This window comes from Ochotona princeps, chromosome 7, assembly GCF_030435755.1.
Source record: "Ochotona princeps isolate mOchPri1 chromosome 7, mOchPri1.hap1, whole genome shotgun sequence".
Taxonomy (NCBI): Eukaryota; Metazoa; Chordata; class Mammalia; order Lagomorpha; family Ochotonidae; genus Ochotona; species Ochotona princeps.
In genome coordinates, this window is record NC_080838.1 from 83,132,246 (window position 1) to 83,144,337 (window position 12,092).

At 55.1% G+C, this 12,092-nt stretch overlaps 1 protein-coding gene and 1 non-coding gene across 2 annotated transcripts; both read right to left on the minus strand.

Annotated features, from left to right (window-relative positions):
- Nucleotides 1-10,006: 10,006 nt before the first annotated feature.
- Nucleotides 10,007-10,388, minus strand: LOC105942130 (large ribosomal subunit protein eL39). Its single transcript, XM_012928627.3, has one exon. It carries the CDS (start codon nucleotides 10,287-10,289, stop codon nucleotides 10,134-10,136), a length of 156 nt encoding a protein of 51 aa, XP_012784081.1. The 5' UTR covers nucleotides 10,290-10,388; the 3' UTR covers nucleotides 10,007-10,133.
- Nucleotides 10,389-11,767: 1,379 nt separating this feature from the next.
- Nucleotides 11,768-11,888, minus strand: LOC118759074 (small nucleolar RNA SNORA26). Its single transcript, XR_004995973.1, has one exon. It is a non-coding gene; the product is annotated as a small nucleolar RNA SNORA26 (small nucleolar RNA).
- Nucleotides 11,889-12,092: the final 204 nt, after the last annotated feature.

The following is a 12,092-nucleotide window of genomic DNA, read 5'->3' on the forward strand; positions in this document are numbered from 1 at the left end:
GCACATTAAACTCAATCAACTTGGTGGCACACAATCCAATCAACATACACCTTAGGCCAATCAGCTAGCAGAGCTGTTTACAGAAGCAGATAGCCACAGTTAGCACACTCAAAGCCTAGTCCTATGCCAGGGTGCTGGCCCCCTTCTATCCACTTTCAAAATATCCCATCTGCTCTGGGGGCTGTGGGTGTCGCACCCCACCACAAAGCTGCGGGCAGAGTGAGCAGCTTGCACCGGGGTGAGCCACTTGCAGGGGTGGGAGGCGGCGTCCGAGCACCGTGGGCAGGTGTCTGCTTTCCATCCTCTGGTCCCTCTGCCTTGGAAGCTTCCTGAACTCCTGACCTCTAGCCAGAGCTGCCTCTCCGCAGCAGGGCACCAGGGTCCTCACCCAGGATACTTCGTGTCAAGCTTCCCACGAGGCACTGAGGGAAGAAACAAGCCGTGAGAATGGCGTGAAGTCCACCGCGACCTGAGGACATCTGAATAAACAGCAGCTGCAGGAAGAGGCAGCTCGTTCCCCGTGATGGGGAAGGCAGGCCTCCCTGAGGAGCCGGTACAAGGCTGCCCCGTGATGGGGAAGGCAGGCCTCCCTGAGGAGCCGGTACAAGGCTGCCCCAGTGAGGGCCGGGCCAGTTTATCACCGGACCTCCCAAGGAATGCAGTTGCATAAACAAGCCTTTCCAGAACCATCCACACTCACTGAAGCCATCTCTCTCTCACACACACACTCTCTCACACACACACACTCTCTCACACACACACTCTCTCACACACACACTCTCCCTCTCACACACACACTCACACACACACACACACTCTCACACACACACTCTCCCTCTCACACACTCTCACATACACACACTCTCTCACACACACACTCTCCCTCTCTCTCTCACACACACACACACGCACTGACCAACCCTACCCCTAACTAGTCAAAGAACTCTGGCAGTCTTCCTGCACGGATGCATGATAGACTTTTCCCTGTTTTTACATTCTTTCTTTTTAAAGATTTGATTGACTTATCTGAAAGGCAGATAGGGAGTTATGTATAGGGAGATCTGGTTTGCTCCCCAAATGGGCACAATGGCTGGAACTGAGCCAAGCTCAAGCAGGCGCCAGGAGCTTGCTCTGGTCTCCGCACTGAGTGTAGGGGTTCAAGCATTTGGGTCATCTGCTGCTGCTTTCGCAGGCCATCAGCAGGGAGCTGGGTCAGAAGTAGAACAGCCAGGACTCAAACCAGCACCCATATGTAATATCAGCACTGCAGGTGGAAGCCTAGCCTGGTATGCCACAATGCCCTCCCCAAACATTTTCCTGTTAAGCTATCCATTGTGAAGTAGCTTGCAGGTCAGCAATATTTGTTGCTTTGCCATGTAAACCAGAGAGTGTGTTTGAATAGGTAGGGTATCTGGAAACCTTGACTGCAACAGTGCAGAGTCCTGCTAAAGGTACAGGCTTGCTCCTTTGAAATCTGCTGCAAAGAATGTACTTTGGGAAGAACTAATGAAAATGTCTTATTTCCCAGAGGGACAGAGCCATGAACCAGTTCCACTGCTCCGGCCCAGGCTCCTCAGTGCTCAGGCCAACGAGGCACTGGGTGCAGTGAGGTCCGGCCGTCCCAGCACTGCAGGCGGCAGGTGCCAGTGGGACAGAGGTGGCAGCGTGGAGCTGGCATTGGTCCCCGCACTTCCCTCTGCTCGGCCCTGTGAGCTCCTCACACAGAGGGTCAGAGCACCGCTGTCTGCTGCCTCACCCTGCAAGTGGCCGCCCAGGCAGGGCAGGAGCCACTTCTACATCTCCCACTGGGCACCAGGGGCCCGTGGACTTGGAGTGTCTTCTCTTGCTTTTCCAGGTATTAGCAGGCAGCTGGTACAGCCGGGACTTGAACTGGCACCCATATGGCATGCTGGCATTACTGGCAGCAGTTTTACTAACTATGCCATAACGCTGGCCCTCCATGTAGCTGTGCGGGCAAGTCTCACCTGTAGCATTCAGCACATTACACAAATTACTAAAGACAACTGGATGAAGATTATGCCTTTACTGTTAAATTAAAAAGGAGGCTGCAGAAGGGAGTGTATTCACATTCATGGCAGAATAAAAACTAGCAGATACAGTCTGCATCCATTCAGGGAATCCACAGAGAGCTCACAGAAAATCCATATGTTGAAGCCTATGGATGCGTATGAGTGTGTGTGTGAGAGATCGAGTGTGTGTGTGCGAGTGTGAGTGTATGTGTGAGTGTGTGTGAGTGTGCGTGCAGGCATGGTGCTGCTTGCTGTAGGTTAAGCCTACTTCGCAGAGCCAGGATCTTACGTCAGAGCTGGTTGCTTCCTGTCGATGCTCCTGGGAAGGCAGCAAGTGACGGAGTGAACGCTCGGTCCTGCTACCCACGTGGGAGACAGCGCTCCCGGCCCCTGGCCCGACCACTGTGCCGGATACCGGCCACCACCTGGCCTAACCACTGTACCACCAAACTGGCCAGGCTTTCAGTTCTGCTCCCCATGAACCTGGTGAAGTACCGTCTTTGAAGGAACAGGAAAGGGGAAGCAGAAGGTAGCACAGGTGATTTTAAGCAAAGGAAATGGACACTGAGATGCTGGGTCCTTTTGGAAACTGGGACATAAACCAGCTAACAGGAAAGTTGTGTCGTTAAATTTTTTGAAAGGGTATTCTGGGCAAGTCCTTAGAGGTGGGTTTATTATTCATGTTGATGTTGATACTGTCACAAAGTAGGTAGGGGAGGGCCCGGCACAGTAGCCTAGCAGCTAAGGTCCTTGCCTTGCATGTGCTGGGATGCCGTATGGGCACCAGTTCATATCTCGGCTGCCCTGCTTCCCATCCAGCTCTGTGCTGAGGAAGCAGTCGAGGACGGCCCACAGCCTTGGGACCCTGCACCCGTGTGAGAGACCCGGAAGAGACTCCAGGCTCCTGGCTTCAGATTGCGCAGCTCTGGCTGTTGCAGCCGCTTGGGGAGTGAATCAATGGACAGAAGATCTTCCTCTCTTTCCTCCTCTGTGTATCTGACTTTACAATAAAACAAAATAAGAAAATCTTTATATATAAAAGCAGGTAAGGGAGTCAGTGCCATAAGATAGCTGGGCTCTGCCTGCAGCACCAGGCTCCGATACAGGCGCTGGTTCTAGTCCTGGCCGCTCCACTTCCAACCCAGCAGTCGTGCTGGTGACATTGAAGGCAGCAGAAGGTGGCTCACACGGGAGATGAGGAAGAAGCTCCAGGCTCCAGCCCAGCCCAGTTCTGGGCATTGTGACTCTCTGAGGAGTGAGCCAGTCCATGGAGGATTTACATGTCTCTCCTTTCTGTGACACTGCCTTTCCAATAAAAATATAAATAATTAAGAAAAAAGCTAGATAGGAAACACTGATTCCAGCAATGCAGGACACAGTGGAAAGGCACCTTGAGTGGGAGGATTTCAGACTTGCTGTGTGTTACCGGAAGTGCAGGTCTGGCACCAGAATAGCGGAGTACCTGGGGCTGCTGCGCCCTTCAGCACTGGGTATGCGCCGATTCAGCCTCTCCTTCTCAGGGCGGGGCCACAGCAAAGCCGGGAGGGGAGGGGAGGGGAGGGGAGGGGAGGGGAGGGGAGGGGAGGGGAGGGGAGGGGAGCTGCAGGCACTGGACTGTAAGGAAACATCCATGGGGAACACGGAGCCCTGCCTGCCCAGCACCTTGAGTGCTTTCAAGCTGCAGTAAGCCACACCACACCGACACAGGCTGGCGGGCAATGCTCGCATGGCATGAAGCAGCACAGGAGCTGCGGCCACACAGGACAGAAAAGGACACAGGGGCATTAAAACTATGTGTTTATTTGAAAGGCAGAGTCACAGAGAGGAAGAGGCAGAGTCAAAAAGAGAGATCTTCTCTCCACCGGGTCACTCCCCAGAGCCCCAACAGCCAAGGTAGGGGGAGACTGAAGCCAGGAGCCAGGAACTTCTGGGTGTCCCTTGTGAGTACAGGAGAACAACCCCCGGGCCATCTTCTCCTGTTTTCACAGACACATTAGGGAGGAGCTGATCGGAAGTGGAGTAGCCAGGACTTGAACTGGCACCTGCCAGGGGTACTGGCATTTCAGGTAGCAACATGACCTGCTACACCACAGCAGCAGCCACAGAGCTGTTCTGTGACGTTAGACACAAGATAGGCAAAGCAGTCCTTGGCCTTGATTGTGCACGGAGGAGCAGAAGTTAGCTTGATTGGTCAGAAACTTTGGGCAGCACAGGCTTGCCACACAGCTTGGTTTCCTGCTTGCTTCTGCATTTGCGGAGTAGAACTCTCCTAAGGATGATTTGCTACTCTGTCATTTGATCAGAGTGGCCCTGTGGGTGTATATGCTGGCTGGAAGTGCAATCCGACACTGCCGCACAGCTGTGTACCCTGCCCCAGCTCTGGCCCTGGGGCGTTCTTTGAAGCTGGCCCTGGCGTGCTCGCTTTACTGGCAGGTGGCTCACTGTAGTCCAGGCTCATCTTGCATTCTTGCTACCCAGTTCCTATTCCCAAGGAACTGCTGGGACAAAAGGCTTCAGATTCCTGGATCTGGGCATGGAATGAGCTCCTTGCGCCTCTGCTGGGGAAGCCGGGAAGAGCAAGTGTGCATCCGGGTCCTCGCCTACAGGCAGTGTGTCCAGCCCTCATCCGGTCCTGCCATGTCTGCTTTCTCCTAGCCTCATCTCAGCAAGCTCACCTTTCTGTAACAACAAGAAGCCTGTCTCCAGCTACCTGCAGTTTATCTTTGTCAAACCCCTCCTCTGCAAGTAAACCCGTTACATAGTTCCAAAATTACTGGCCTGTACCTCTGAGAAACAAATTTAGCAGCTGGAATACACTGTTTACCTTTTGTGTCTGGCCTTATAGGAGTCTAAGAAAACACTGTGTTCCAGAGCGAAGGCGGCTCCCACACCCACACACCCCTCACACACACACCCCACACACCCCACACACACACTCGGGTGTGGGCAGCACTCTCCCTGCTTCCGCAGCTGACACATGCTTGCCTCGGTCCAGATGATCCCGGTGCAACCAAGAACACACCTTCCACTGAAGTCCTTGAGAACTGGCACAGCGCCTGGCACAGTTAGCAAAGCCCACCCCTTCAAGTGCTTCAAAATACGGATTTTCCTCTTCTGCCCAAAGCATACATGCAAGTACTTTGTTTGGAAGACCCTGAAAACATGAAGGGCCCGACGCTGTGGCCTAGTGGCTAAAGTGTTCTCCTTGAATGTGCTGGAATCCCATATGGGCACCAGTTCGTATTCCAGCAGCCCTGCTTCCCATCCAGCTCCCTGCTTGTGGCCTGGGAAAGCAGCCCAGAGACGGCCCAAAGCCTTGGGACCAAGTCCCCACGTGGGAGACCCGGAAGAGCTCCTGGCTCCTGGTTTCAGATCAGTGCAGCACCAGCTGTTGCAGTCACTTAGGGAGTGAATCATCAGATGGAAGATATTTCTGTCTTTCCTCCTCTCTCTATATATCCAAAATAAAATAAAACATGAAAATGAATTAAATTTAGTCAAGTTGCACTTGATGTATGGTACTCTGCAACTTAAAGAGATTGTAGGGAAAGGAGACAAGCCTTATATGGAACAGTACCGGTGAAGCAACTGTTCAGGACTCTGAGTCCCAGGCTCGAAAACCCCTGGGAAAGCCTGCAGGAGCTGCTGAGGCCGCTAGGCCACGCCGCCGGGCCCCCAAAAATAAATCTTAAAAAAAAAAAAATCAGGGCCCGGCGGCGTGGTAGACTAGTGGCTAAAGTCCTCGCCTTGAACGCCCCAAGATCCCATATGGGCACCGGTTCTAATCCCGGCAGCTCCACTTCCCATCCAGCTCCCTGCTTGTGGCCTGGGAAAGCAGTTGAGGACGGCCCAATGCATTGGGACCCTGCACCCGCGTGGGAGACCCGGAAGAGGTTCCAGGTTCCTGGCTTCGGATCGGCGCGCACCGGCCGTTGCGGCTCACTTGGGGAGTGAATCATCGGACGGAAGATCTTCCTCTCTGTCTCTCCTCCTCTCTGTATATCTGACTTTGTAATAAAAAAAAAATGAATCTTTAGAAAAAAAAATCAAACTACGGCACTCTAACTAGTTGAGACACGGGGCAGGCCACGTTATCAGAAATGAAGGCAGATTTTGAGGTCCCCCTTAAGCTGAGGCACTCCCCAAATGGGCACAGTGGCAGCTGAGCCTGTTACAAACTGGGAGACAGAAGCTTCTGGAGGTCTCCCATGTGCATGCAGTGATTCTCCATGCTTTCTGAGGCCACACGCAGGACACTGGATCAGAGGTGTAGCACCTTTATTTATTCTTATTGGAAAGTCAGAAATAGAGAGAAGGAGAGACTGAGAGAAAGATCTCCCATTCTATGATTCACTCCCTAAGCGGCCTCAACAGCAGGAGCTAAGCCAATCCGAAGCCAGGAGCCTGGAGCCTCTTTTGTGTCTACCAGGTGCAGGGTCCCAAGGCTTTGGGCCGTCCTCCACTGCTTTCCCAGGTCACAAGCAGGGAGCTGGATGGGAAGTGGCACCCATATGAGATCCCAGCACGTGCAAGGCGAGGATTTTTGTCGTCAGGCTACCATGCCAGGCCCAAGAAATATTTTACTTGAAAAAGTGGATGCATAAAGCATTTTGTTCTTTTGAGAATGAAAACTACTGATTCTATACAGAACAGAAAGCAGGCATTTGAGCAATGATACGAGCTTGATTAACTTCTCCAAGGGCTGTCTGCACTGGAGCAAGGCCTGGTGCTTCCTACTGGCTGACCTAGAGGAGCACGGCCGCTGCAGAGGAGCTGGCTAACACGCTCCAGCTCACGCCGCAGTGCTTCCAGCTTTGCCAACTAGCCTCATCAGCAATAAACACCTTTTGGACCCGGTGCAGTGGCCTAGCAGCTAAAGTCGGGATCCCATATAGGCGCCAGTTCTAACTCCCGCAGCTCCACTTCCCATCCTGCACAGCCACAGTCCCACAGCAGGCGGAGTTCCCGTTCCCCTCGAGGCGCTGCTGGAGTTGGCTTTGGAAGCCCAGACACTGGCACTGCTATGGCACAGGGTTCGTGCCGCACCTCGAGGTAGTGAGCACACGCTTGACCAGCGCCAGGCCTCCTGCACAGCCCTCTGCCTGAGGTGCCCTCCCCCAGCAGTGAGGGCTGTGTGCACAGCATCGCCACCCTGGTTCCAGCACCCGGCAGCAAGAGGGGAGGTGCAGGGGCTTGGGGCTCCCCGAGATCACTTGGAGGAACCACTTCATTGCCGTTTCCTTTTCTCCCTGACGGAGGTCTCCAGGCCATGCTCCTCCGAGTAACGGCTTCCTGGAAAGAGGTCAGTTTGGTGGCTTCAGGGAATGAGGGTAAATGCTGCCACCACTCAGGGGCCAAACAGTTACCTGGTTGTTCCCACGGCACCCGAAGGCAGTTGGGGTGGTCCTTCAGGCCACTGCTTTCCATGACCTTGACCTAAAGCTGGGACCTCGCCCTTTAGGTCTTCTGGCACCTGTACCTTTTACCAGTCAGGACCACGAAAGTGGGGGGACTTTCTCCCTTTTGCCCGGGGATCCACTTCCCCTAGGGGTCCACGGCAGTGGAAAGGTGGCTAAGGGGTGGATTCTCCACCCGTGCCCGATTTCATCAGGTAAGGGAGCCTGGCAGGGCTGGGCTCAGGACCAAAACTCCACAGCCTCCTTGGCAAGAGTGGAGAAGGGCCTTGCAGCTCTCTGTTGGATGTAGGAGGGTGTCACATGGCCTGCACAGCAGTGACCCCAGGTGTTCTGTACTGTGGACATGGCCTACCCAATTGTAGGAATCCTTCCCCCAGCACAGCCCAACTAAATAGAGGACAGAGTTGAGAGGATCCCAAACACCGACAAGTCCCGGGAGTCAAGGTACACTCCCTCTGGCTCGGTACCCCAATAGGGGAAGGACTACCCTGGTGATCTCCCTCTCCCATCTGGGTCGAGATCCCTGCTAGCAGAGTAGCTGGGTCCCCACCCTCCTCAGGGAGGCCCTGGCGACACCCCAGGGGACTGAGTGGAACATCTGATAGCTCATCTCCTAGAGACAGCTCTCCTGCTCATGTTGAGGGAAGACCTGGGTATGAGAGCAAACAGAAAGGCAGCTCCAGTGTCCAAAAGGAAGCCATCTGCTTCCTCACTCCGACCTTAAGACACCCAGGGCTCTGGTAGGGGGTCTGTCAGGGTTACCCCAGGTGGAGGAACCAATCCCCCAGGCCTTTGTCTCCAGTAATCTCTACTGCGGACAGGACAGAATCCTGGAGACCCCTTTGTCCAGTCTTACTGCTTCAAGGCCCCTCGGGGCCCTGGGTAGCTGTGCCCGCAATGCCTTGCCAGCACGGTGGCCTTTCCTTGGCTCTCCTCTCCCACTGCCAGCACTCTGTCATGTCCCGGCTGCAAAGATCAAGGTGGCAATTGAGACTCTGCAGTGTCTCGGGTTTAAAACCCTGCTTCTGGAGCTTCCTCACAGTACCTGAAGCACAACGAGCTACACACCTATCCCTCAGTGCCAGCTGTCCTCTGCAGGCATGCGCCAGACCAGGGCCCCTGCAGCCCCTGCAGCCAGGCGGGGGGCTTTCCTCCTACCAGGATCCATCGTGGACAGCTCGGAGCACCTCAGCGGCTTGGTCCTGGTCCTCCTCAGCCCTTTCCTTCTGCATTCACCTACAGGACTGCCTGGTTTCCACGCACATCGAGGCGGATGCTGAGGGCCAGCCACTGCTCCTATAGGGGCTAACTGGGCACGGGCCAAAGATCACATAGACCCTGTCTTCTGCAGCCTGGTCGACTGCCTGTTGCTGGTCTGAGGTTAAGAGCAGCATTAAGTTTCCCCAGGTGAGGCAACAGACCAGCATGCTAGTTAGAATGCTGTAAGGCCTCACCGTACCTGGTTAGACCATGAAGCTTCCCAGGCCTTCCTCTACCTCCCAAAGATCCCTCAGCAAGGAGGGGGCGCTGCAAGCTCGGGGCTTATGAACTCTCCAGGAACCTCCTGGATGAATGGTGGGGAATTCTGGGTCAGGCCGATCAGCAGAGGGTGCTACAGAAGCAGGGCCTGGAAGGGGAGCTGAGCACAGCTCAGGAGGGGTGAGTTTGGCCCCCAAAGTGGGAAGCAGTCCTGGGGTGGCTGCCAGAGACGAATCCATCAGAGGCAAGAAACGCCAGACGGAGGCCACGACAGAGTACTTCCTACCCTGTGACATAACAGGTCTGGCTGCCGGAAGATGCTGTAGTTTGTAGTTTGTGGGGCAAGCTATCCATGCTGTGGCACACAGCAGGCCAGGGTTACCTCACCTCTTCAAGAACTGCAAGCCAAACCAGTGGCCGAGGATGCACTCGAGGGGCATAAGCCACAGATGCCTCATTGCCCATCTGAGCGGAACAAGCATCCCCAGGGTTGTGCCCGTGCCCACATACCTCGGCTGTGGGAGCAGAGCATGCTGGGGCCCAGGGCAGTGAATGGCAGCATTGTCACACTCCTGCCTAGGTAATCTTGAGGCACTAGCTCTAAACCCACATCTATGGACCCTGGCAACCAGCCCCTGTGCCCCCATGCCCACAGCACAAAGTGGGCTTCCTGCGGTGGAGGACGGGACCCAATATCTGCAAAGAGGTAGACTAAAGAACAGATTAAGTCTGGACCTAGCTAAGCCCGCAAAAGATCCTCCCAGGGGCTCGATGTGTCCCAGGTAAAGGGCGGGCCGGCAGCTGGGTTGCTGAATGAGAGTGGCCTGCTGCTCGGAGGAATCTAGCAGGAAAACCGTGAAGAACCAGGGGAGGTAAGGGGGCAATGCCAGCAGGCAGGACATGAGACCCCGGGTAGAACGGTACAGGAATCTGACACTCACACAGGCAGGTGGAGGCTGGGTCTGTCCAGGAAGGCACCCTGGTCAGAACCCTCCAAATGTCTATCGGACGCATTTCTAAGAAAAAACACTGTAACCCCCACCAAACATCCCCAGCGCCAAAACAGACAGCTAAGCCACCTTGGTTTTTTCAAAGCATCTCACACATTTATTACTGACTCGATCACATGTCAGCTGCCCAGTGACAGTGGTGTCCTTAGCTGGCTGTGGTCGGCAGTAACATGTTTCATACGCTGAAGCACAGCTCCTCACAGACCCAGCTTGGTTCTTCTCCAGTGTCTTCTCTTGGAGTTATACCTGATCTTATTACCAGTTTTCATTCGAATCCATTGGGGAATGGGACGATTTTGCTTCTGTTTCTTGGCCAGGAATCTCTTGATCCTGAAGGTTTTGTGAGAAGACATGGCGAGGAAGACTCGGGGACAGTCTCAACGGTGAAGGACAGAGGTAGGCCGTCCCAGCTGTTCTGGGCCGACAGAGGTCTGGTGTTTCCAACAACAGGGGCTCTGTAGGGACAGGGGAGGAGAGAGCTGAGGGTCCCAGGTGGCACTCTGCGGTTCTGACCAGTCTTGTGAGTAAGGAGCACACAGAAGGGGGAGCAGAGCAGCAAAGCTTACTAGGGCAGGGAAGGCTGCAAATGAGGAATTAGTGAATGCCAATTGGTTCTTGTCTACGCTAACTGGGTGAACCTTGCTGGCACCGCCCAGACGGGTCCGACACTAGGTACTAGAAGCCCACATCTTTTCACTTATTTTTATTGCAAAGTCAGATATACAGAGAGGAGAGGCAGAGAGACCCTCCGTCAGCCAATTCACTCCAAGTAGCTGCAACAGACGCAGCTGAGCTGATCCAAAGCAGGGGGGCCGGAACCAGGAGCCCCCTCTGGGTCTCCCACACGGGTGCAGGGTCCCAAGCCCTTGGGCCGTCCTCAACTGCTTTCCCAGGCAACAAGCAGGGAGCTGGATGGGAAGTGGAGCAGCCAGGATAGGAACCGCTACCCATGTGGGATCCTGGTGCATGCAAGGTGAGGACTTTAGCTACTAGGCTACTAAGCCAAGCCCAGCCTGTCCCAATTCTAAGCCACAACTCTGCTTAATACTTTGGGGAGGATAGCAGAGGGCCCACGTGTTAGGCTCCTGACGTATGCGCTTTATTGCAGCCAACTGTTCTATCTGCCTCTCCCTCTATAACTCATTCAAATCAGTAACATCTTTATTTCAAAAAGGAGGGAGGGGCAGTGTGTGGCATAGCTAGCTAAACCTCCATCCACACTGCCACTTTCTTATGGGTGCTGCTTCTAGTCCCAGGTGCCCCATGGAAAGCAGCAGAAAAAGGCTCAAATACTCGGGCCCAGGTAACCCCGTGGCAGACCCAGAGGCAGCTCTAACTGCAAGGCAGCCTGGTTCTGGGCACTGAGGCCACCTACGGAGTGAGCCAGCAGAAACAAGACCTCCAGCTCTTCTTTCATATAATAAGTAAAATCCTACCGAAAAAAACAGCAGCTGTAAAGACACTGTGTCTGAAGGGACTAGGATGTGGCGCAGGGTTAAGCTGCACACAGCCTTCAGCACTGGAATCCCAGGAATGCTGGTTCGAGTCACAGCTGCTCCACTTCTGTATGCCAGCAGAGAATGACCAAAGTGCTTGGGCCCTGCACCCACGTGGGAGCCTCTTGCTTCAGGCCTTCAGCCATCCTTAACTCCCAGCCCTTACACTGCTCGCCCATCCTGTCAGGCTCCAAGTGGCGTCTGTTTCTCCCTCTGGAAGCTGGCCTCTCTCCGCCCCACAGGTTCAAATCTACTCCAACACTCCCTGCAGTCTGGGACCCCGACATGCACCCGGCGACGGCCCTGCAGCCACGGTCACCGGGAGGTGATGGCTCAACTGTGCCTCCAGACAGGCTCCAGAGAGGAGGGGCGGCCTCGTCCCTGGGTTTCATGGAGGAGTCCCTCTACCCTCCTGTGTTGGCCTCATGCCGCACCGCGTCGGCGGCACGAGGGCCTAGGAGAGGGCGTCCCGCGGCCGTGCACCCCGCCCCGGGACCGCCACCCCCCAGCCCTGCCTTACCTGCGCTCGGACGCCGCCGAGCAGGCTCTGCCTCCTCCCTGCAGCCGCGTGGGTCCGCCCTGGAAAGCCAAGCGCACGGTGTGGAGGGCGCCCCGGCAGCCGGCCCCGCGCAGGCTGCTGCAGCAGGCGTGCCTTGTGCC

What these genes read in the sequence shown, in the direction of transcription:
- LOC105942130 (XM_012928627.3), bottom strand. Translation starts at nt 10,289, where the DNA reads ATGTCTTCTCACAAAACCTTCAGGATCAAGAGATTCCTGGCCAAGAAA.